Genomic DNA, 24,833 nt, shown 5'->3' with positions numbered 1-24,833 from the left:
TGCACACTGAGTGTGGTGCTACATTTCCTAGGCCAGACAGTTTGCCCAGATCCAAGAGGTTCACAGCGGTCAGGCTTGCAGGTTGTGAGCAATGGCCTTTCACACAGTACCTATCCACACCCATAGATATTACCCTCTCTCTCTTTTTCCATGCCAGCCTCATGGGCTTCCTTTGCTGTGTTTCAAAACTACTTATTATATACACGACTTCTGTAGCCCCAAGTGATCTGTTTTGGAGGGGGTGGGTGGGAGAGGCTCCCTTTGGCACTGCTCTCCATTCTCAGATCCTGACTGCACATAGTTTCTGGTGCTATTAACAGCCATCTGCACACATCTTGTGATAACCCCCTGTGGTCTCTGAGCTTTCACAACATTGTTTCTCTCCTTCTCTTGTCCCCCATATCCACCCTGCCCCCTGTCCCTTTCTGTCTGTCCATCTGTCTGTTGCTGTGGATCTTTCCCCTCCCCTTTCCCCCTTTTAATCTCTGGATTTTGTTTCCTGCCATGCATATTTTGGTTGTCGTCTTCTTTTGCTCACTCCCTTTCTATAACCTTCCTGTGCTCTCTTCTTCTTCTTACACCTTTCCTGCCTTTCTTCTGCGTATGATTTCTCCACTTCTCTCCTCCTGATCCCCATTGTCTGCCCCTTTCCCAACCTGCCTCCTGTCTTCCTTCCTCCCTCCCTCCCTCCCTTCCCGTTTTGTTTTGCAGTCACTGTATCCATCAGATATTAGAAAGCGTAACTTACATTCACCACTATGCCATTGTGCATAGGGACCTGAAGGTCAGTATATATATGCCTTTCACCCTCTCAGAATGTTGGGTGGGGAGCGTAGGTGCTGCCATAATAGATTGAATCTGGTCAGGTCTGGCATTCTGCCCTGCCAGGTTCCTTTTATTTTTGGCGTATGGGGAGGGCAGTTATTCAGAGTTGGTTTCTTCCCTGTCCGAACTTGCATGACAAAATCCTTCTCATCAACGCAGAACTCCAGTGAGACTGGTTGGGGACCCTGAGACCTTCCACACAAGGAAACACCCAGGCCCACATGAACCACCTGGTTCCAGTGATCCTGGCACTGACAGTTATTGTCCATAACGGGGGGAGCTAAAGCAATTGGCTTGATTCTATAGCATTCATCATTCCATCTCTCCCATGTCTTCCCACTCGTGCTTGTGTGCGCGTTCTCTCTCTCTCTCTCTCTCTCTCTCTCTCTCTCTCCTTCTCTCTCCTTCCGTCCCTCTTCTCCCTCTCTCTTTTTCCTGATCTGCATCTTTTATCTTGTTTACCGGAACCCCTCCTTCCCAACTCTTGTCCCATTTACTTTTTTGGGCCAAAGCATTTGCATGTTGCCTTGGAGATCAGAAGTCATACAGTTTAGGGAGTGTGGTGCACAGCCATCAGTGCCAGCAGTTTGGGGCATGTAGCTACTCCTAGTGATGGAGAGTGTAGCATCACTGCATGTGCCTCCATGCATAAAAATAAAAATCCATGCATGTAGAAAACTTGCATGTCTGGAAGAAGGGTTCTTAGCCTAGCCTTCCCTCTGCCTTTAGTTTTCTGTGTGTACGGGATTTTTGTGTATGGAGCAACATTCCAGCACATACCACACTTTCACCCAAAGTCTGAAGTTGTAGCATTTGGAAGAAGACTTTAGGGTCTTATCTGCTGTTTTGTGAGAACTACCGTATTTTTTGCTCTATAAGACTCACTTTTTCCCTCTTAAAAGGTAAGGGGAAGTGTGTGTGCGTCTTATGGAGCGAATGCAGGCTGCGCAGCTATCCCAGAAGCCAGAACAGCAAGAGGGATTGCTGCTTTCACTGCGTAGCGATCCCTCTTGCTGTTCTGGCTTCTGAGATTCAGAATATTTTTTTTCTTGTTTTCCTCCTCCAAAAACTAGGTGCGGCTTGTGGTCTGGTGCATCTTATAGAGCGAAAAATACGGTACATCTTCTCAGGGAACACATCTCCTGGGTTTTGGTTCAAAAGGTGGGCATCACTTACTTTTTCTAGGAAGGAAATGGGCAAAGCACCAGCCATGTTATTTGAAAGAGATTGATAACAGAAACGGTCTGGTTGGATGAACCTATGATGCAACTGCCTGTAGGGTTTTTAGGAGTCAATGAGGCTTAAGGCTCAGTGCCCTACTTATGATCTGGCTTTGGCAGTAATCCAGAGTTGAGACACAGTAGGAAATGGTGTAAGGAGATAGGCACACCCTTGACATTTTTGTGAGCTCGGTAGGTGGGAAATGGCTCTGCTTGTGAACTTAGCAGTACCTTCTTGCTTCCTATTATAGGCAGTTTGGCTCATGGCAGTATTAGGATGCTTAGGTGTTCTGTACAGTCCCACTACCCAGAGATACCACTTTCAGATCTCCCTTCCTTCACTCGTTTCATCCCAGAACAGTGGAGGTTTTTTATTAGAGGTGCAAGGTGGGGAACCCTCCATAATTCCACGGTAAACCATGGTTATGAATATGTGTCCAATGTGGATTTTCAGCCAGAGTGGAAGGGGCCCTGCTTTTAAGCCTTAATTTTTCTCTATACTTTTAAAGCAACTTTGGGGAATGTGTGGGCCATCCAGATGTTGTTGGACTGCAGCTCCCATCATCCATATCCATTGGCCATGCTGGCTGGGCTTGATAGTAGTTGGAGTCCCAACAGCATCCAGAAAGCCACAGGTTCCCCATTTCTGTGTTGTGCAATATGCAGGATTGGGGATTTTGTGGTGGAAAGATGCTGTTTAGTTTTTAAAATAGAGAATACATTTTGGCTTGGAGCAAGGTTGCAAAACCTCCAGGCAGTAACCATATCATGTCCATGCTCCTGACATCCCCCTAGGCAACAGTTGGCATTAAATACACAATTAGCAGGAGTTCGGGGAGGAGGCAAAGCAAGAAACATATTGATCTTTGACTTGCTGCAGTGGCATGTGAATAAGCCCTTGGTTTTTTGTTTCCCCTCCGGATGGCTGTATTTTTGTGTCAGTGCCATTTCTAAGCGGAGTGGAGTTTTGTTGGCTATCTCCCCCTCCCCTTCCTTTCAAAAGTAGCATGCCCCAGCCATAGCATTAAGGGACAAAGCTTGTCAGGCACACACTCTTTGACTGTCATCTGGCTTATTTTAGCAAGCAAGTATGTCCTGTCATCATGCTGGCAAGACAATAATTGGATGAACCGAGGCCAGCAATAGCATTTTGGTAACTGAAGCTGGAGCCTCAAGTGCTGAAGCTAAAGAAATATCCTCGTGGTAATAAGAGCGAGTCTCCTGTAGTCACCAGAGACACCCCCTCGGGGGAGAGATTATCACATGTGTTGGGCAAAACTCCAGAGCTCTTCGAGCACATTGAAGCTGGCAGCCTCTTCACAGTGCACAGGTGACTGCTGCCAAGTTGGCCCTGGGAAAAGGACAGGGCTATTTCTGGATCATGGCCATACCGTGCTCTATAGTTTCCTAAAGGAGTACTTTTCCTCCTTCCCTTTTGGAGCCCACAGTTGACATTGAAGGGCCTTTTGCCTCCGCAGACAAGAGTTGTATGCAGGTCCCTATTAATACAGATCAGACGAGGGCAGCATCATTTGACACCCGTCAGCTTCATGGTGGTTCTGGAAGTTCACTTGGTCTGATCTACTTAAGACAGTGTGTGGCAGGGGGGTAGATGCTGGTGGGAAGGCAAATTCTATTCTATGGATCATTAGAAAAGAAATGGTGATTGTTAAAAAAATTGTTGTTATATATTTAAATATTTATAAGCTGCACTTCCCTAAAAAATACAAGGTTGCATGCAGCATACAAAATTGCAACAAGTACAACAAAAACATCAGGGGGAAAATCAGTAAAAATATCAATAAATACTGGTTGGGAAAAAGAATTTCACATTGCGAGGGCCTGTGCGAGTAACACTGTTTTTAGGATATATCTAAAAGAAGACGCAAATTATTTCTGCCAAACCTCTACTGGCAGGGAGTTCCACAGGTTATTCCCCAGTAGGTCACCAATATCATAATGCCATTAGAAAAATCTGTAGTGCACTCACACTTGGTATACCATTGACAGTTCTGGTTGCCTCAACTCAAAAAGGATAAAAGCTTCAGAAAAGGGAGAAACCAAAATGATTAAGGGTGTGGCATGACTCCCCTGCGAAGAAAGGTTGCAACATTTAGGCCTTTTCATTTTAGAAAGAAGGTAAGGAAACACAATAGAAGTGCATAAAGTTACTTTTGTTATGGAGAAAGCGGAAAGAGAGAAGTTTTTCTTTTCCATAATGCTAGAACTTAGGGACATGCAGTGAAGCTGAATATTGGAAGATTTGGAACACACAAAAGAAAGTTTGTACTTAAAACTATGGCATTCGCTCCCTCGAGAAGTACCGGTGGCCAGCAATTTGGATGGCATTAAAAGAGGGTTACAGTGGTGCCTCACAAGACGAAATTAATCCGTTCCGTGAGGCTCTTCGTATAGCGGTTTTTTCGTCTTGCGAAGCAAGCCCATTGACAGCTTAGCGGATTAGCGCTATTAGCGGTTTAGCGGCTTTTAGCGGATCAGCTGATAAGCGGCTTATCAGCAGATCAGCTGATAAGCAGCTTAGGGCTTAGGAAAGGGGGGGGGGAGAAGGGAAAAACCCCCGCAGGAACTCGCAAGACATTTTCGTCTTGCGAAGCAAGCCCATAGGGAAATTCGTTTTGCGAAGCGCCTCCAAAACGGAAAACCCTTTCGTCTAGCGGGTTTTCCGTTTTGCGAGGCGTTCGTTTTGCGGGGCACCACTGTAGACAAATTAAGGAAGGGTAGGGCTAATCACTGGCTACAATCCACAGTTTTTCCACTGTCAGAGGCAGTTTACCTCTGAATACCAGCTGCTGGGGAGAGGCCTGTTTTGATCACATCCTGCTTTGGGTTTCCTGTAGGCATCTGGTTGGCTAATGTGCGAACTGGATGCTGGGCTAGATGGTTTGAGCCAGTGGGCTCTTCCCATATTTGAGAATAGAATAGGAGACCCTTTCTGGGTAAGAGGAGTGTCCAGAGTTGTGCCAAGTGCCCCTGCCCCCCGGGAAAAAAATCAGGTAGTGTTATAGCTCAGTAACAGAGCCCATGCTATACATGCAGGAGATTCTAGGTTCATTCCGTGGCATCTCCATGTATAATGTGGAAAAGCCTGTCTGAAACTCTGGGGAGCCACTGCCACACAGTGTAGGTTATATTGAGAGAGATGGACCAAAGGCACGCTCTTAGGTTTCTTTCCATACTTTCCAACACCTGAGAGAGTTTAATTTCTGATCAAGGTAATTGTAGCATTTTTGTGAGCAAGCAAAATGCCATGTCAACTGGGTGTGTGTAGGTGTGTGTCAACTGGCATGCATTAGCGAAGATATTTCCAAATGTTACCTTCAAAATATTCTCCCTTACAGTCTAGAAAATACTTTTATTTTTTAAGTGTTGAATTCAAGAAGCTTGAAATAGACATGTTTTAAATTGCACTTGGCTTCCAGGAGCCTAGGTATCTTCAGAACTAGCAAAGTTCTCCAATCCAATTCCAAACAAATGAAGACAGTACTCGTTGATGGGCAACATAGGTCCAGATTTAGGTACACTCCAATAGCCTAACACAGCAGAAAAATAGGCACCGTGCATATATTTAAAAGGTGCATTTGTTGGACATTAATCTCTAGTAGTCTTAGGTCACACCCCCACACCATATATCTGAAGCACTCTCATACCACTTTAACAGTCACAGCTTCCCCCAAGAATCCTGAGAACTGTAGTTTGTTAAAGGTGCTAAACCTCTGAATTAACTCAGTTATTAGCCACAGTTGTAGACTGTCAGTCCAGGGCTAGCCAACATGGTGTCCTCCAGATGTTGTTGAACTTCATTGGCTATGCTGGCTCAGGCTGATGGGAGACCAACATCCGGAGTGCACCATACTGGCTACTCCTGCTATAGTCCATTTCATGTGCACATGAACACATGAGGCTGCTTTGTAGTCAGACCATGGCCCATCTACCCCAGTATTGCCTACTCTGGCTGGCAGAAGCTCCAAGATCTCATGCCATTTTTTTAGCTAGAGGTGCTGAGAACTGAACTATGTGCTCTATGACTGAGCTATAGTTCCTCCTAAGGTATCCAGTTAGGACTGATTTATCTAACCAGAATGATTTACCCATCTCTGCATTGCATTCCAGTGCAGCAGAAGTTGGACTTTCAGTGCAATACAATAATAAACCCCTCAACTCCCAGAGATGCCAGTGAAGCTGATTAAAACATAGTCAGTAAAAGAAATAACTCCAAAGGATAGAAAAATCCACTGCATTACATGCCAATTTTTTCATTCTCCCAAAACTCATAGGGTTGCACTTCCCCAGTGAAGAGGATCTTACTGCTCCTTCTATTCCATTGCTCTTGCATCACATAATTATCCTTGGGCTCTCCTTTGGTTAGACTCTATTCCTCTGCAACCCTAAAAACCCCAGCACAGAAAATGTTCTTTCTTATTTAGAGCCCATTACCTTTCTCACCTGGCACCTGATCCATCACCAATTTCACTTTCAGGGAGACGGAGAGAAAGGTCTGCACTGAGAAAGTGAGCATGTCCAAATAACCAATTGGATTCTAGGCTAGCACATGCATAAGCGTAGCAACCAAGACAACAGCTTGGCAACAGGAGCAGCTGAACCAGGATACCTTAAAAATACTAATGAGAAGGGACAGAGCCCTCAGTCTTGTTCTGGAGAAAGCAGGCAGACAATTAGCACTGGCTGGTTCAGCCACCCAGAGTTTTTGCCAGGTTTGAGCCAGCGCGATATTTCTGCTACATGGAAGAGGAAGGAAGAAGGTTGGAAGGATGTGTCCTCCTTGGAAAGGGGGAGGCATGTTAGAGCACAAGCATTTGCCTTGGAATGACCGCAAACATCGACAAAAGGCATGTTTTGATAAAAGTGCCATATGCTAATTTATATAAAGGTAAAGGGACCCCTGACGATTAGGTCCAGTCGTGGCTGACTCTGGGGTTGCAGCGCTCATCTCGCTTTATTGACCAAGGGAGCTGGCGTACACCTTCTGGGTCGTGTGGCCAGCATGACTAAGCCGCTTCTGGCGAACCAGAGCAGCACACGGAAATGCCATTTACCTTCCCGCCGGAGTGGTACCTATTTATCTACTTGCACTTTGATGTGCTTTTGAACTGCTAGGTTGGCAGGAGCAGGGAGCAAGCAACGGGAGCTCATCCTGTCACAGGGATTCGAACCGCCAACCTTCTGAATGGCAAGTCCTAGGCTCTGTGGTACAGCGCCACCCACGTCCCTTTATATAGATAGGTGCAAATTTGGAAATATTTCCTACAATTAAAAATGAAATATAATACTTCTTACCTTAGTGGTGATGACTGTGAGCAGGTGGCCTCTGTTCTTGCTGTCTTGTTTCTAACTAACTATTGGAAGGTGTCTGCTCTGCTCCTTTCTTAGGATTCTTCATCCCTAAGAGGACATCTTCAAATACTATCTCTTGTAAAATAAGACATGTGGCCACCCTAGTTTGCCTTCCTCATTGTAGGAAGTAAATGTGATGTCAGTGTGGCTCTCAGTACCTAGCCAAATGATGGACATCCAAGAGCACTTAATGTGGATTATTTATTTAGATTAGAAAATGATAGCCCACCATTCAGTTCCCCACCCCTCCAGCAAGGCTTTCAACACAGTAAAATATAAATGCAATCAATAAAACATAACAGCATTGAAATCACATAAGAAATAGAACAAGCATGTGAAAGCAGTTTGAAACTAATTTTAAAGGGAGTAAATGTATTAAAAGACCTGGAAAAGGTGTTTGTTTTTTTAAGGGGGTTTGTATAACACTGAAATGATAAGAAAGCATGTACCAGGTGAACTTCGTACCATACCTGGGGCATCCCCAGTGAGAAGACTTGCTCCAACATTTCCACACATTTCTCCTTAGGTATCTGGGCACCTGGAAGAAGGCCTATAAAGAAGATTAGAACATGTAAGCAGGCTGATTTGGAAAAGTGACCCCAGTTATTTATTTATTTTGGCATTTATGTATTGCCCAATTAACCACATCCTCTAGGTGATAACAGATTGAAATAACTACACAATCAAATTAGCAACTGAATCAGTCAACAGAAAGGCTGCACCAGCACAAAATTACCATAGTGTAAAATCAGCATGAAACCACACAAAGCAGCATAGGATAAATAAAAAAACCACTAAAACCCAACAAGGGGGAAAAATATTTTGAAGGAGCAGAAAGTGCAAAATGCATTAGCACCCTTTTCCTATTCTGAACTGTGTTCAGAATCTTGGTGCTCAGAAAGCGATAAAAGGTTGGCTATTTTCTTTCAGAGAATGCTTATGGGGTGAAGGGGGGGTATATTTTAATACATATTTATAATTGGAAGAAGTGGTGACACCAAGAAGGCGATTCATGAGCTGATCTCCATTTTCTCTGGACAAGGTACATCTTGTATATTGTGTGGCTTTTGAGGCAGCTACCATAAGATTTATCACCATGCCGTTGGAAAGCCTACAGATTAGTGTCCCTCGTCACAGCTGTGTCTCTGGGGCTTTCCTGGCCATTTTATTGGTAGATATATGTCCTCCACCTAAATGCACACCGGGTGATAATGTCAGGCAAATTCTCCTTGTGGAGGCCCAATGGATGTGGCTGCCCACCCCCTCAATTTCAAGACAGATAAATTGCAATTAATAATAATAATAATAATAATAATAATTATTATTATTTATTTGTACCCCGCCTATCTGGCTGGGTTTCCCCAGCCACTCGGGGCAGCTTCCACAAAGACCAAAAATACACTAATATGTCATACATTAAAAACTTCCCTGAACAGGGCTGCCTTAAGATGTCTTCTAAAAGTCAGATAGTTGTTTATCTCTTTGACATCTGATGGGAGGGTGTTTCACAGTGCGGGCGCCACTACCGAGAAGGCCCTCTGCCTGGTTCCCTGTAGCTTTGCTTCTCGCAATGAGGGAACCGCCAGAAGGCCCTTGGCGCTGGACCTCAGCGTCCGGACAGAACGATAGGGGTGGAGACGCTCCTTCAGGTATACTGGGCCGAGGCCGTTTAGGGCTTTAAAGGTCAGCACCAACACTTTGAATTGTGCTCGGAAACGTACTGGGAGCCAGTGTAGGTCTTTCAAGACCGGTGTTATGTGGTCTTGGCGGCCGCCCCAAGTCACTGTGAACTCAGGTGTCTGTATGGAGTGCTAACTTCACATGTATGTTGAATGCATGGTGGAGAGAGAGTATGTACCCACTTTTTCCACTATTCAGAAAAAAATCCTGTCCATATGCAGTGACATTCCCAGTAGGTAGGGTTCAACTCTAGGATCGAGGGAGTTCTGAGCAACTTTCCAACTGGTTGAGGTGTCCAAGTACACAACACCAAACGAAAAGGAAACACAGCACCAGAAAAATAGATGCCAATATGCACAAAATGTGCACATGCTAATTTATATCTATACGTGCAAATTTTGGTACAGATGCAAAATCCTATAACTTCGAATGAATAGAAAATACTGTACATCCCACCAAAAGGGAACAGACAATGAGTATTCAGTAACCTGCTCAGACTGTTGTCCAGATGACCTTTTGATAGGCAACTCCAAGGTCCCTTCTGCTCTCCTTCCTTCTTACGATTCTTTACCTTTAAACAAGACTTGGATAAGACAGCACTTCAAATAAAGGACAAATGGCCTTATAGTTGGAGGGCTGCCTCATGTTTGGTGGTCTTTAGCAGTGGCAGTGCACTGCCATTTTAAATTTCCCATAGTGTTTCAGAGCAATTTTGTGCCAGGGGTGTTGTGGGAAATGTAAAATAGTAGCTCACAGATTTATTTTTTTTCCAAATACATTTTTATTGAGGTTATGCACATAACAAACATACAAACAAATACAAAAGAAAAAATTATTTTAAAAAAAAAAGCGTCAAGGTATACAAGCCAACTTTTTCCTCTCTCTAACTATACAAAGATAGATTAATCTGGCTGTTTCACAAAACAGTAAACGATTAAAAAAAAACAAAAAAAACACACACACGCAAAAACCACCTCCTGGACTTCCTTCCATCCTTTTGGTAAGTATCGAATATCTGCTTCCATTACGTATTTGATTTTTAATCTATAGGCCTAAATTCACACGCTGGTAGTATTGTTCTGACCCCGCCAATCACATTAAGCATTTATTCCAATATAGTTCCAGTATTTACTCCAATTTTTCAATGATTTCTGTTCATCGTGGTCTCTTAATTTACCTGTTAATTTATCAAGCTCAGCATAATTTATCATTTTAATTTGCCAATCATTTATATTGGGGATAGTTTCCACTTTCCAATATTGTGCCAATAAAATTCTCGCTGCTGTGGTGGCATAGAGGAATATCGTTCTATCTTCTTTCTTAATATCTTTACCCGTCATTCCCAGCAAAAAGGCTTCGGGTCTTTTGGGAAAAGTGTATTTAAATATTCTTTTAAGCTCATTGTAAACCGATTCCCAAAAGCCTTTCACCTTTTTGCATGTCCACCATAGATGATATAGGTCACCCTCCACCTCCCCACATTTCCAGCATTTCTTATCTTTTAGTCTATACATTTTGGCCAACTTCACAGGGGTGTGGTACCACCTATATAGCATCTTCCAAACATTTTCTCTCAGAGACATGCATGCTGTAAACTTTATATTACAATTCCACACTTCCAGCCACCTTTCAAAATCGATATTATAACCAAAGTCAATTGCCCATTTAATCATTGCCTCCTTCACCTCCTCGTCCTTTGTATACCACTCTAAAAGTATGTCATAGATTCTAGATAGGGTTTTGTTTTTACCTTCTATTACTTCTACATTGAATTTTGATTTTTTGTCATCAAAACCCAACTTCTTCTTGTCCTCTTTTAGCAAATCATTCACCTGGTGGTATTGCAACCACCCAGTGAATAGATTTTTTATCTCTTCATAAGGTCTAAGTCTTGGCCCTTGGTCTGTTTTTCTTAACATTTCCTCATAGGTGGCGTTTTTTTCCTCCATGTTTGTTTTCTTCACCGTTAAAGCCTCAATTGGTGAGATCCACCATGGGGTCTTTCTTTCAAGGAGATTTTTATTCCTTTCCCATGATTGGTAGCTCACAGATTTAGGACACTTGTTGGCAGTGTTAGGGCCTATCAATGTGTTGAAGTTTTGGCAGCCATCAAAGTTTCCTGGGCCTGACAGCAGGGGTTTGGGAAAGACTTTTCAGCTATATTAGTCAACTGCTTACAGGGTCTTTTCTTGTCTTAGGAATAATGGCTGTTAAGATTTGGAGTCAATAAAATACAACTTATCACCAGGTCTTGCTAACAGGAGCAATGTCGGTTGAGTCTAGATATTAGGGTACTTAAGGAATTAGATTTGTGTGAATTGTGCTGTGAACTGACTTGATCCACAGTTCCTGAACTAATAATGTGCTGATCAGAATGTAGTTATCCTTTAGATGTCATACGTCTCTGCGTAGTGATGCAGTTGCTGGCTCAAAAAACATTAAATAAATTTTGAAATGTGTATTTAGAGAGAAAATATGTTTAGAAACGTGAATTTTATTAGGTTTCTTTCCAAAAACATTTATTTAAATATGCATTTTTGTGTGGATTTTTGTGTAGATTTTTTTTTTTTAAATCACAAATCGCTGCTGAAATAGTAACAGATTTATGAATTAACACATACAAATGAGGTCAAATGAAACTGCCCTCTTCTGCCATATTGTTTTTGGGAGGATGGGAGGTGCTGGTAGGATAATATTGAATTAAAATACTTTGTTCATGTGACATTTGCACACCTCCAACAAGGAGTAACTTATTCAGAACTGATCAGTGCGCAGTATGAAACTGTGTTGCATATAGGGCAAAACCAGATTCTTTAAGAATGAGCCAGAAACTCTTGTCATGCACACCTCTAGCAGCAATATGTTAAGGGTACAATGAGCAAATGCCTTAAAGGGACCCATCATTTCCCACACAAAAGCAGAGTTGTTGGGTCTGATCCATGTAGGAGTTGCTCATGTTTCAGATGGGAAGCTGTAGAACTTAATTTTCTTCGTTTGGTTTCCGTTTTTATTAGTGGCAATCCAACTGGTGTCTGCAGCTTAGGATACAAAACAAAATTAGTTCTTTCATTTGTAGACTGAAAGGAATTGGAACCCAGATTTTTAATGTCCTCACCCAAACATGGCAGTACTGTTCCTTCTGTAGGGCAGGTAAATAATTCATATCTTACAGCATGGATGAGGAACCTATGACCCCCAAGATGATTTTGAGCTTCAGCTCCCATCAACCCCAGCCAACATGGCCTATGATCAGGGATTATGGGAGTTGCAGTCCAGCAACATCTGGAGGTCCGCAGGTTCCCCAATGCTGTCTTAAGCGATGCCCCAATTTTAAATGCATTCTTCGTTGCAGTAGTCAGTGATGTAGATAAATTTATCTATGTGCATAATGAAAGCTATGAGGTATAGCCTTGCATTATCCATTTTATTCTTAAAATGATCTTTTCTTGTCCATTGGGTGATCATTCTCTTTCTGTGTCAGAATTCTGTGGAGACAGATGAGCTTTAGACTGTGTTGAAGGTCAACAGGATTCAAGGACACTCTGCTGAGATCAGCTTGTTCATTCAGTTCTTTAGGGATAATCATTTTCAGTACATTAGCGATGTGCAGGAGGGAATAATCACTTATTATCAGGGACCCATATCACACATGGATTACCCTAAACTGGGACTGCTTCATTTTTAGATGGACACGCAATATATTTTATGTGTACACCTAAAGATGTAAAGTTTGCTGTTACGTAATGTGTGGAACATCACATAGAGCTGAAACAGTTTTGGCAAATGTGAGTCCGAGGACAGCATTTGCCACTGGTAATCATGCCTAACTATCTTCCCCCTACTTCCCACTACAACTATGCTTTTAGATATCCAGCTGTAACCCCACACCACACCTTGGCTTATCTGTGAAGCTCACTCTATTGCCTTATCACATTCAAGAGGGACTACAAATAGGCTGGAGGTTTTCTTCAGATTTACCTTAGACTCTGCCATGGGCTCAGAGCAACCTAAGAGCTTCATCCAGTTGGAACAGGATTTCTGCAAACTTCTAAGAAACTCTCCAAATGCCTTTGGGCTATAAACACTGTGGGTTTATTTGGTGGTTTCACATTAGTGGACGGTGCTTACTCTTGGATGCAAGTCAGGGTATCTAATATTCACCACTACCACCCCAGAAAAACCCACTTGCACCTCCCAAATAGTTGTTCCAGAGCAGTATGGGATATGGTTCATTTGCTGGGGTCTATGTGCCCCAACAAGGCCACCTGGGTTGACACCTTGCAGGCCCCCTTTAAGCAGGTGCCCCCCCCGGTCTTACGAGCAAGGGAGGAGGCTGGTAACTGTCACACCACTGCTGCTGGAGGGCCCACACCTGGGTGTTGGGAGGGACACCCAGGGCGACATGCCCAGGGCCCTGCCAAACTCTGGAGCCAAGCCGGAGTGATGGATCCCTAAAAGGCAGGTGAGTGCAAGAAGAGTGCTGTTAAGTTACGCTTTTCTGTTTTGGCCTCTGGGAGAATGTATCTCTGGAAGAGATACTGATGAACAAGTAGAGATGGGGCATAATTGAGGAGCTTAGATGTGAGCCAAGCCTTAGAAGCGGCTGCTTCTGGTGTTGCTTAAATGGTTGCTTGTGAAATTGTTAATGGCTGTGATAATTGGTTGATTGCCTTCCTTAGCAGGGCCAAGAGTGTTATTGTACACAATGTCTGCTTGGATCTAGGCAGGAAAGTACTAGGATGGCCATTTGCATATTAGAGAGGGGGGAAAGTGGAAATGCATTGCCAAAAAAGGACAGCGATTTGCATACCATTTGCCTATGCTATGTATAATATGTATAGATGTAAACTGGGAAGCAATTACTACAGTTTAAGTAGAAATATAGTAAAACTTCACCTAAGACTGTGACCAGGTAGTCTATGTGCCAGCTCAATCTGCTGTTCAGGTGCTAACCATTGATGGGCAACTTCAGGGCTCTTCTTGCTGTCCTGTCTCCTGATTCTTACCTCTAAACCAGACTTGGATCAGACACACCTTCAAGTTGAGGGCTGTCCCATGTGAAGTAGGGCACATGGCTATGCCATCTAAAAAATGGAAATGTGTGATTAGAGAGAGGATAGATTTCAGTAAGCCCTTCAGTGAATGTTTGAACTTCTTGTTGTTCCTGAGCATTCACATTTATGAAATCAAACCTGCACATGACCAAGTCTTCTACTTGCTTTAGAATGGTCAATGACTACATCACCGTCTTTTAAAATTCATCATGCTTCACAAACTCCTGAGATCTTCTCAAGCCATGTAATGGGGAAAGAGGATTATCACAGAGGTGTTCCAAGTACTTCTTTGTTTCTTTTTAAGGGACAGCCATCAATGTATACACTGAACATCTAATGTTCCAGATAGCATTATTGGGCTGGGCTTTTGCGGCTTTCTCTCCTTCCTGCCATGTGGTAATAAGTCACCAAAAGTACAATAATCCTTAGTTGGACATACTTCTGCCGCCTCTGCGAGATGAAAATAATAAGCAGTGACGGCTACATTGGTCATTATGTTTGAATATAGGAATATTTAAAATTGCCCATGGACCACCGTTGAGTTGACAAAGGATATAAGCAACCGACTCAGTCAAACTAATTTGAAACCTTTGGTAAATTCTGTTTGAGCGTAAGTGGATTTGGTGTCAAGCCTGCTCCAGATTTAAGGAGGCCATTGATGGAAGTGCCCTTGTGGGCCTCTGACCACAAACATTGCTGGTGGTGGAAATTAAAATTTCACAGAATGCAGAAGAATTATGCTACATTGGGGACACTGTATGAAATTATAAAGACTTGAGTCCCTGGTGCACCTAGTCACGAGGACTCAGGGCAAACCTTTGCAATGGCAGGCCCTGTCGGGTGGAGGTCTCCTGGCAGCGGTCCCAAGGTACTGAGTGCTGACGTCAGACCTGAATAGGTGGCCTGCAGCTCCAGAACAGGGTTGTGGAAGGTGATGGGAGTTTGAGGGCAGAGATGACAAACTTCCTGTGACCCTCATTAGAAGTTCCATTCCTTTGCCTTCCTTTAGTTCAGCAACGACACCTCTGGTGTCCCTTCTTCACCTGCTTTGTAACTTGTCCCCTGGCTGTCAGATTTCCTATCTGTCTTGAGTCCTTGCATTTTAGCTCTCCCAGAGCGAGGTGAGGGGCAATTCATCATTCTGCAGTCCTATTCTCACTTTCCCAGAGTTTGTATCTGTAACTTGGGGTTTCTCTTCTTTTTGCAATTAGAACCTGAACAGAGAGGGAGTCAGATTCCTTTATTTTCCATTCTCCCTTTCCTCCCTTTCCTTGTCCTTCTTCTCCTCTTCCGTTTTCCCTTTCCTTACTTCTCCCCCCATTATTCCCACCCCACCCCACCAGCCTGTGTGGTTGTTACCACTCACCGTGAACTAACACGCCCCCTGGTGTTTGCATGCAGTCATTGCATCCAGCAGATCCTGGAGGCTGTTCTCCATTGCCACCAAATGGGGGTCGTCCACAGAGACCTCAAGGTGAGTTTTCTTCCCCACTGCTCTGTCCGTCTGTCCGTCTTTGTATCTTTGCATGTTTTTTTTTTAAAGAAGCGGATCATTTCTGAGTTGTTCAGACCAAATTTCCTAAAAATCCTGTTGCAGGATCCTCTAGTAATCAGACCAATGGAAAGCAGTGATGTACTGCTTGACGATGGATTAGGACATCCCTGTGACAGCCCAATCAGAAATCAGCTTAATGATACCTGCAAATGTACTGTAGCTTTTGCTGTGATTCCTCCCCGGGCATGGCTGACCATTGGGGAACAATATTTTGTACACCAGGTGATACCTGTCATCTTAACAAAGGGAAAACTGCCCATTTTTTAACCCCCTCTAGACGTGGTCATAAGGTTTGAGTCAGACACACTGTTTATTCAGCTTTTTGCTCTGTTGTAATAGTGCTGTTGGTGCTTGCCACAGTTTTGCAGAGCTAAACTTTATTAGTGGCACTGCAGAGGTGGTTGCTTGGTTGGAGGCAGCATTTAGGCGGAGTTTATTGCCACACGGTGGCAAACTCACAAACTGCACCCTTAATGTAGAGGCAAAAGACAAGTGGAGCACCTTTGAGCAGGGCTTGTTCAGAAAGTTCTCATTTCAGGGGTTAGGAGAGGTCTTTACGTGCCTTTGACTGCAATGGTCCAATGGACGTAGCATGCATGAGTGCTTGCTGGCCCTTGTCAGCTCACACAGCCAACGGGCTGGCACAACTGATTTCTTTCGCTCACTATAGAACAGCCCCGTGGGGTGGGGGGGAAACGACCTGCAGCTCCCTCCATCCAAGAAGCACAGGAAGGAACCCAAAAGGGATTGTCCTTAACAAAGGACTTCACTTGCTTTAAAATAGTCTATTAATGCACCTGGGGCTGTTCATTTCTATTCCAGTAGCACCTCTGCCTGAGCAAGTGGTATCACCCATTCCTAATTCTTTTACTCCCAAGCCTTCTGTAATCCCAGTTATATGCCACTCATTGGGCAGTGCCTGACTGTTTGAGGTTGCCCCCATAATATTGGCAGGTATGTAGTCCCTTGCAAAGAAAGCATTTTTGTGTTTACCTACTGCATGGTGAAGTGTTTCTCCCACCCCTTACTATTTTTTAGCTAATCTGAGCTGATTTCTGGGCAGCTGTCAGGTGGCAGTCCAGGGCGACATGGTAGGGTCTAGGACAGCCGAATTGCAATGCTTTTCAATAAATGATTCATTCGGTTCCCCAACTGCTCCCTGCCCTTTTCCGCTTTCCTTTTAGCCACTCATCCTCCCACCCTCAACCATTTCCAAACTTTTTCTCCTCCCATGGTGGGTGTCTGGGGCAAGGGCTCCAACATGAGCAGTAGATGAAACAGATATAACATCTCTCCAGATGTTTGCATGCATTATGTCTGGTTTAAATGTGTGCAAATTATTTGTTCACTGTGACTTAACCGTATTGGATTCTTGTTCTCTGTTTGTTCGCTCCCTGTCTGGTCTCTTTACAACACTCTGGGCCTGGAGCCATGGAGTATTATAAAGAGATCCTGTTTTGATGAGTGTAATGGACAGTTGAGGTTCAGCAATGCCTGTGTTTGTTAGAGTGGCAATGAGATAATGGGGAACATTTACAATAACAACTCTGTGTCTGTGTGTGCAATATGTACTCGGGTGCTACTTGCTGAAAAGTAGTGTGGTGTTTCTGTTGGCACTTAGAAAGATCCTGGGCTACCCCTCTCACTCCAATTCCACTGTATTTGCTGATACTTTTCATATTGGGCTTTGGGACAGAAATTTGACATTAAAGAAGTTATGTGTTAATAGTTTAACTTTCTGCTTTACACAAAAAATGCCTGATTCTTTTATGCATCGTTTTGGGGCTCACCAATTCACAAAGTTCTTATTTGGCTCATTTGCACATTGACCTTTCCTTGAGATGGCTTTCTTTTCAAAATTGCCTAATAATGTTTTGCCTGAAACTACCTAACATCTGACAGAGGCAAGTTGTTGTTTTTTATGTGTCCATTAAAAAAATGTACCCAGAACTTTGGACAATGTTACTTAAGCATGAAGGCCCATTGATAAGTGTTCTGCTGCTGAAAAGATGTTCTCGGGAATAGTGTATGATATTACATTAGTAGCAGCAATGTGGAAGATCTTCTGATTCTTGGTTACTATAAATATTTTCTCTAACCAGTTTTGAAATGAAGTCCATCAGATATTAAACCAGAATTTCATGCATGGGCTAGTCCTGTGGTTATGGGTAGGCCTCTTGCCTGCCCTGTTCTTGCACATGGGATTGTACAATTTGCAACTGAGCACCTGTTATTCCAAGGAACAGAGCTCTTGCCTATAATACTTGGCTGAAATGCAGTACTGGTGATAAGCACACATCTATGGTAATCTGTAAGGCAGGGATGGGGAATCTGTGGCCCCCTATATGTTGTTAGACTCCAGCTACCATCAACCCCAGCCAGCATGGCTGACAGTCAAGGATGGTGGGAGTTGGAGTCCAGCAGGACATTGAAATGACACAGGTTCCTTGTCACTGCTGTAGGAGAAATGGTTAATAATTACTAACAACCTGATTAGATTTCCTCTTGTACTAGCCCTTTGCTGCAAAGGGTACAGTCTCTTTGATTTAGTGTAACTACTGATGGAAGTTCATCAGATGATTTGCAGTTAAATAAAGCCTTGGATCCAGATTTGATACTTCTTTTTTGCTACTTGTTTTAGGTGAAGGCAGACTACAGATGTGTATATTTAAATGCTATTGCATCATGCTGATATATAAGGAAGCACAGTCTCACTGACTCATTGTGTTCATACAACTGATACATGTTTAGAGATAGAATAAGCCAGTCTTTCTCCATAAGCCTTTGTGAATGAGATGCCATTTAATTAGGCTGGATTGTGCCTGCTGAAAAAAGACTGCAGGTTACACCAAGTGTTAATGGGCTGAAGAAACAATGGGTGCTCATCCTTTGGAAATGTAAAACCTGAAAATCAAAAGCAATTTGTTAAAACTGTGCGGAGAATCAGGCTAGAATCTGTCTATCATTAAACTGCCGTTTAGGTGTGTAATCCCTATGTATCAAATAAGAAGAACTGGATGGCTGTTTAGCTGATAATTTCCTCTGCTGCTAGCATGTGGCGTTAGAAAGCTTGTCACCCAAATCATACATACATTTACTTAGAGGTGAGTTCTGTTGTTTATAATGGAGCTGCCACATTATATGTGTTTAGAATTGTAGGTGAATGTATTTAAATTGTGCTGGTTGAATGCCTTAATTTATTTCCTAGCCTTTTGCAAAGAGCTAGATTAATAGCTAAGCGAATGAGTAAAGACCAAAAAATACTTGAGGACATCAGAATTTTGTCCAAAGAAGATTTTGTGGGCTTAGCTGACAGTTGATTGCTTTCAGACTTGAGTAGTCAACAGTACAAGTGTCTGTAGGAAGTTTCAGTGACCATTGCTCACAATGTTGACTGTACATTGCTTCATAAAGTTGCACTGAGGACCCTGAGCCAGGCCTGATAGGGAAGAAGACAGCCTTCCAGGTACATTGGACCAAGACCGTTTAGTATCATGATCTCTACCTTATACTGTGTGAGCCAGTCTTTACAAATGGAACTATTTGGTATCATTGTGAGGGTGCTGGTTTCTGGCATGTAGAGCCATGCTTTATTGCTATGATAGATAGTATAAATAGATAATAATGTTAAAAATAGCAACTAGGATGATACCTCTGGAATGCATTCTTTGATACTGGAGAATAAATGGTAGAATCGCTTTCCTACATCTATCAATCCATCTAATTTGGTATTTCTTGTAAATTGGGCCAAGAAACTAGTGGCAGTATTAGAAACTGAGATATGAAAGCTAAGTGCCAAATTGCACCTTAAACCTAGGTTATAGGCGGAATGTCTAGGCAATGGAATGTCTAGGCACACTTTTGTATAATATGAATACAAAGCTGAAAATGAATGAACTGCAGCTAAAATATTATGTTCCTTTTTCACATGGTCTAGCCCACCCCCCTAATATTCTTCAGAGGGTCTATTTTCCAGTCTTCAGAGTGTAGCTGGAAGTGGGGAAGCAGAAAAAGGTCCTCCTTTCCTTCCACTCTGCAGTTTTAATCTGAAATCTTAGGCGCAGTACTGGGCCCAAAGCTCAGAAACTACTTGCACTAATGAAATTCCCTGTTGCAAAATGTGCCTAGAACAATAGGAGTTTTGAACACTGAATAGTGGTATAGCATCAGGGAGCCTTATGGCTGTCTCTTGCGGCTGGATTTATAGTATTCATTGGGACCTTCATATTAATTGAAGCTTGGCTTTGGCATTGGAGGCCCTTGGGTGGGAAGGTGGTTTAATGCAGCCACTGCAGCTTGAATACGACCCCACTGATGAGTAGTATAGCTGAAACCCTTAAAATGAGAAGTGATAGTGATTAGATACAGTGACACTGGGATGGAGAATATATCCCTTTGGTGGAAATATGTACCTTACCCAAGCTCAGTAGTGGAGCTTTCATCAACAGAATGCCTTCCAGGTATTTTGGACTACAATCCCCATCAGCTTCTGCCAACAAGACTGTGTTGGCTGGGGTTGTTTGGCATTGTAGTCTGAAATGTCTGGAAGGTATCCGATTGGTAAAGGCAAAGGTTATAGAAGTATCATTGAATAATCTGCTGTGTCTCAGTAATAAGATGACTGGAACTGGGTCTTTAGTGATAGACTATCTTGAGAAGATAGGACCTGGAAGTTATCAACAACTATTGCCAGGGTAAGACTGTCTTTGAATAAAGGTGTTGTCTTCACACACAGACAAAGAAAACTGGAGTAAAATAAAAGCCTCAATGTGTCAACCTCTAGATTCCAGTTTTATGAGAGACTTCCATTTGGGATTTGATCAGATTGGATAGTGAGGCAACAGGACCCTCCTAGCTATAATTATTCTTTCCAGGTTGCCCAATCAAAAAAGATGGCTGTTGTGTCAGATAGATTATTTGTTGGGCAGCGTGAGCATGTTAACAGGGAAGTAAGCCCCATTGCATTCAGTGGGAATTGCTCCTTAGGAATTCATACAGCTTCCCATTTGAAAATTGCCATGATGTGTTGATGCTTTTCATAGGGTGTGTGAGTTGGAGGGTCTAGGCTACTTTTACTCTCCCAAGGTTTCTTCACTATAGCGTTCTTCATAAAGCAATTAAGGAGCAATGTGCACAGTGTGCAGGGCATGGCCTTTGCACAAAGATGCATGTTCACATATTGGCAGCCACGGCTTTTCTCTTAATTCATTGCCAGAGCTAGCGCACACTCCCTGCTTGTATCGTTTGTAACATTGCCAAAGATTCCTAGGGAATATTTTAACTAGCAACTTCTTTTGTCTCTGCTGGTTCCCAGCAGATCTGTCTGGAAGTCTCTAGATCACAATCTTGGGAGATAACAGAGGAAATGTGACGCAAAGCATAACTTAATGAATATCAGCAGATGGAGCCAAAAGGTCCACACAAAGGATGGAATGGAGGGGAGCCCTGTCTTGTGCATGCTTGGTGGATAGAATGTTGTCTGTTGCATTGTCGTCAGTTTACAAGCTGGAAACTAGAAAACAACAAGAGCACAATTTATATGCTCTGTCTTTCCTTTTTGACGTTGCAGCCTGGGATATGTTTCCTTAGCTTCATTGGACCTGATTTTTTAAACTTTATTAGGTATATCTGCACTTCTATAGTCAAAATTGGAGCAACTAGATAGAATTGGAAGAATGGAAGAGCACTTAGTGCAACTCTCTGCTCCAGGGCAGTTCAGCCCTTTATAGACAAAGCTACAGATCCCCAGTCACAATACGATGCAAGCAGAAAGTAGAGGCATGGCAGTCAGGCGGCCCTTAGAGCCAAATGGCTGCAGATGACTCAGGCAGGCAAAGCTACCTACAAGCTATAGGGAAATGCACCCTCAGGATTCCTAGCTAGTCTCACCTGATAGGAGATTTCTTAACAATCCCAAATATGGTGAGCAAAACATACCTACTGAGTCTTCCCCAGAGATTTTTTTTCCTGGAGCCAAAACCTCTATCCCAAATCATCAGGTCACTTGCTTTTGGCAGTGCCTGGTGTCGAGAGTCCTCTTCACATTTTTAGTATCTGCTGTTTTCTTTTTAAAGGGAATTGATTAGGACCTTGGGGGGGGGTGTCTCAAAAGGCTAGGCTTTAGGACAGACCTTTCCAAACAGTGTGTCATGACATGTTAGTGTGAACGCTCCCTGTGCTCCTCCCGGAGCCGGTTTGCTAGTAAAACAGAATTACTACGTCACAAAATGGTGTATGTCCAAAAACTGTGTCACCAACATGAAGTTTGGAAAGCTCTCCTTTAGGAGGTGCCTGGTGCTGGCCGGTTTTACACCATGAGGGATGAAAGCCACTGCTATACTGTGAAACAAGAGTGTGCATTCTTCTAATCAAGAGTGCTATGTTTGCATGTAGGACTCTATCTACAGGACATTTCAGCAGTCCCAGATTTAACCACAGAGATCAATTTGCCTTTCCTGACTCAAACTCATTAAAAACTAAACTAAACTGGTTTTCTGTACTCAGCTGGATTGGCCTTGAGGTCAATCCTGGTGTCTAATAAAAGGGACTAAACTGTTTCTATGTTCCCCTTTGCAATAGCCTTGGGCACCTGAATCTATTGGGTATTTCCCCACAATTCCTGGTAAGTGCCATTGACAATAAACATTGTGCTGTGGTTTAGAATGGCCTCTCAAGAGGAGTCCATAGTACAGTACAGGGGGAAATGCTGTGCCACTGACAATGCAGTCCTTTGCATGTCAGCTCAGTGGAGTTTATTCCCAACTGTATGTACAGGGTCGCAGCCCATTATATAACATATAATAAAACCAAACTCGTAACCAGTAGAACTGGCCAGTCATGATGTAAACATTTCCAACTCTCCCAATAGCAGTTCACACTAGGCTGCCCTGCCGGAAAATATTCTCCTGCTTATCCTGGCTATGGGACAGGGGTGTCTCCATATAATAGCTTGTCTCTTTTTTCAATATTTCACTTTTTTTTTGGGGGGGGGAGGTGGATTGATTGCAAGTTTCTAATCGGCTTCTGCAAACTGTTTGTTGTTGTTGTTTTCTTTCTGTTTCTTTCTCCTCTCCTTCCTCCTTTTTTTTACTTTTAACCAAACCAAAACCATTACATTACTCAATTAAAAATGGCACCTGTGTTAAATTGGGTCACCATGACAGCCGGAGAACCTGCTTCTGGCCAGCAAGTGCAAAGGAGCGGCGGTGAAGTTGGCAGACTTCGGCTTGGCGATTGAGGTGCAAGGAGACCAGCAGGCCTGGTTTGGTGAGTGCCGGACGGAGTTGCTGCCCTCCCCCTTTCTCAGTTTGCTTTGCTGACTCAGGAGCTGTGCAAACTCACATGTTGGCAATTTTTGCTTCCCCCCCAGGCTTTGCAGGCACTCCTGGCTATCTCTCTCCTGAAGTTCTACGCAAAGAAGCTTATGGCAAACCTGTGGATATCTGGGCATGTGGTAAGGCTCTGCTCATCTACAGGGTAGTACAATCAGGGCATTGCAATGGGGATTTCCAATATAATCTGTTACTCAATAAAAGTACCATCCAGCTACAGTTCAGGTTGCACAATCCAGAAAAAGCCTGTCACAAGTATGGAACTGACAAGCTACAGAAGATGGGTCTTTAGAGAAAGTAGCCCTGGGTATAGATTTTCAGATCTGGGACCACCTTTAGCTCAAACATTTGCTTATTCCTTGTTCTTATCAACAGGTACTTTGATTTATATTCTTCCTCATTTTTAAAACTGTCAGGGTGGCTCACAGCATAATAAAATACCACAGTACTAAAACCAATAAAACTACTAAAAAGTGCATTAAGAGGAAAGTCACTTTAATTTTTTGCCATTAATGATGATGATGATGATGATGATGATGATGATGATAATTTTTTATTTATACCCCACCCATCTGGCTGGGCTTCCCTAGCCACTCTGGGTGGCTTCCAAAAAATATTAAAATACTGTAATACATCAAACATTAAAAGCTTCCCTAAACAGGGCTGCCTTCAGATGTCTTCTAAAAGTCTGGTAGTTGTTGTTCTCTTTGACATCTGGTGGGTGTGATGATGATGATGATGCTGGTGTGAACCTGTTGCAGCTCCAATGGTCTAGAAAAGGTCTTCAGCCTTTTCAGACGTGAGAAACACCTTGACCCAAACATGCATATGAGACCTCATTTCTTGATTTCTCCCTTTATAGTACTTTTGTTGTGGCCCACCTTAAATCTGACTGACCCAGTAGTTGGTTTTTCTGACCCAACAGGTGGAAGACCAATGCACTGGGTGACTCAGTCATCTCAGTTGCTTTACCTCAAATTTGGGGTTGCTGAGTTTCTCCACACACTCTTTATCCCTCTCTTCATTACTTTTCTATTAATTTTGAAGTACAGTGGTGTCCTGCAAGACGAATGCCTCGCAAGACGAAAAACCCGCTAGACGAAAGGGTTTTCCGTTTTGGAGGCGCTTCACAAAACGAATTTCCCTATGGGCTTGCTTCGCAAGACGAAATGTCTTGAGAGTTTTTCCGACTTTTCCCCCCTTCCCCCCCCCTTTTCTAAGCCGCTTATCCGCTAAGCCGATAAGCCGCTAAAAGCCGCTAAACCGCTAGTAGCGCTAATCCGCTAAGCCGTCAATGGGCTTGCTTCGCAAGACGAAAAAACCGCTAGACGAAGAGAATCGCGGAACGGATTCTTTTCGTCTTGCGAGTCACCACTGTAACAGCTATCAGTGCAAGTGAGAGAGGTAGCCTAACCTTGATCAACCTAGTAAACAGGTGGGGTAGACCATTTCCAATGTGACGATCCTGTATTAAATGTGAATACCCTTCTTTTGTAAAGCCCAAAAGCATTGTCTTTCCTTCAGAGAGGCCTTGTGGGTCCTTGACTCCTAGCATAGGAAGGTTGTTCTCATCATTGAACCCTCCTATTTGTATTAGATCGGATTTTATAGGTATTATTTTGTAGGTATTAGTTGGCTGCCAGTCTTGCTTTCAGAAGGATACATTTACAAGACAGTCTCAACCTGCACTTGGGGAATGCAGAGGTGCCAGGAGCACAAAGGCAGAGAATTGGTATTTACATAGATTGTGACCGCCCTGATAGCATCATGAGCACAAATCCTCATGAATGCAGAA

At 43.2% G+C, this 24,833-nt stretch overlaps 1 protein-coding gene and 1 long non-coding RNA gene across 14 annotated transcripts in view; one reads left to right on the top strand and one right to left on the bottom strand.

Annotated features, from left to right (window-relative positions):
• The window catches only part of CAMK2B (calcium/calmodulin dependent protein kinase II beta), a 203,923-nt gene that overhangs the window by 119,047 nt on the left and 60,043 nt on the right, over nt 1-24,833 (top strand). For all 13 annotated transcript variants that reach the window (XM_079954994.1, XM_079955003.1, XM_079955002.1 and 10 more), the window contains exons 6-8: nt 15,554-15,626; nt 22,871-22,973; nt 23,077-23,160. In XM_079954994.1, the coding sequence (XP_079811120.1) occupies nt 15,554-15,626; nt 22,871-22,973; nt 23,077-23,160 (260 nt within the window). The remainder of the gene's footprint in view (nt 1-15,553; nt 15,627-22,870; nt 22,974-23,076; nt 23,161-24,833) is intronic.
• LOC307204027 lies at nt 7,417-9,853 on the bottom strand. Its single transcript, XR_013833468.1, has 2 exons — nt 9,210-9,853; nt 7,417-8,643 (listed from the first exon to the last, which is right to left on the bottom strand). It is a non-coding gene; the product is annotated as an uncharacterized lncRNA (long non-coding RNA).

Source organism: Podarcis cretensis (assembly GCF_951804945.1).
Source record: "Podarcis cretensis genome assembly, chromosome: 15".
NCBI lineage: Eukaryota > Metazoa > Chordata > Lepidosauria > Squamata > Lacertidae > Podarcis > Podarcis cretensis.
Note: the sequence above shows the minus strand (reverse complement) of the source record. Positions and strands in the feature narration are given on the sequence as shown.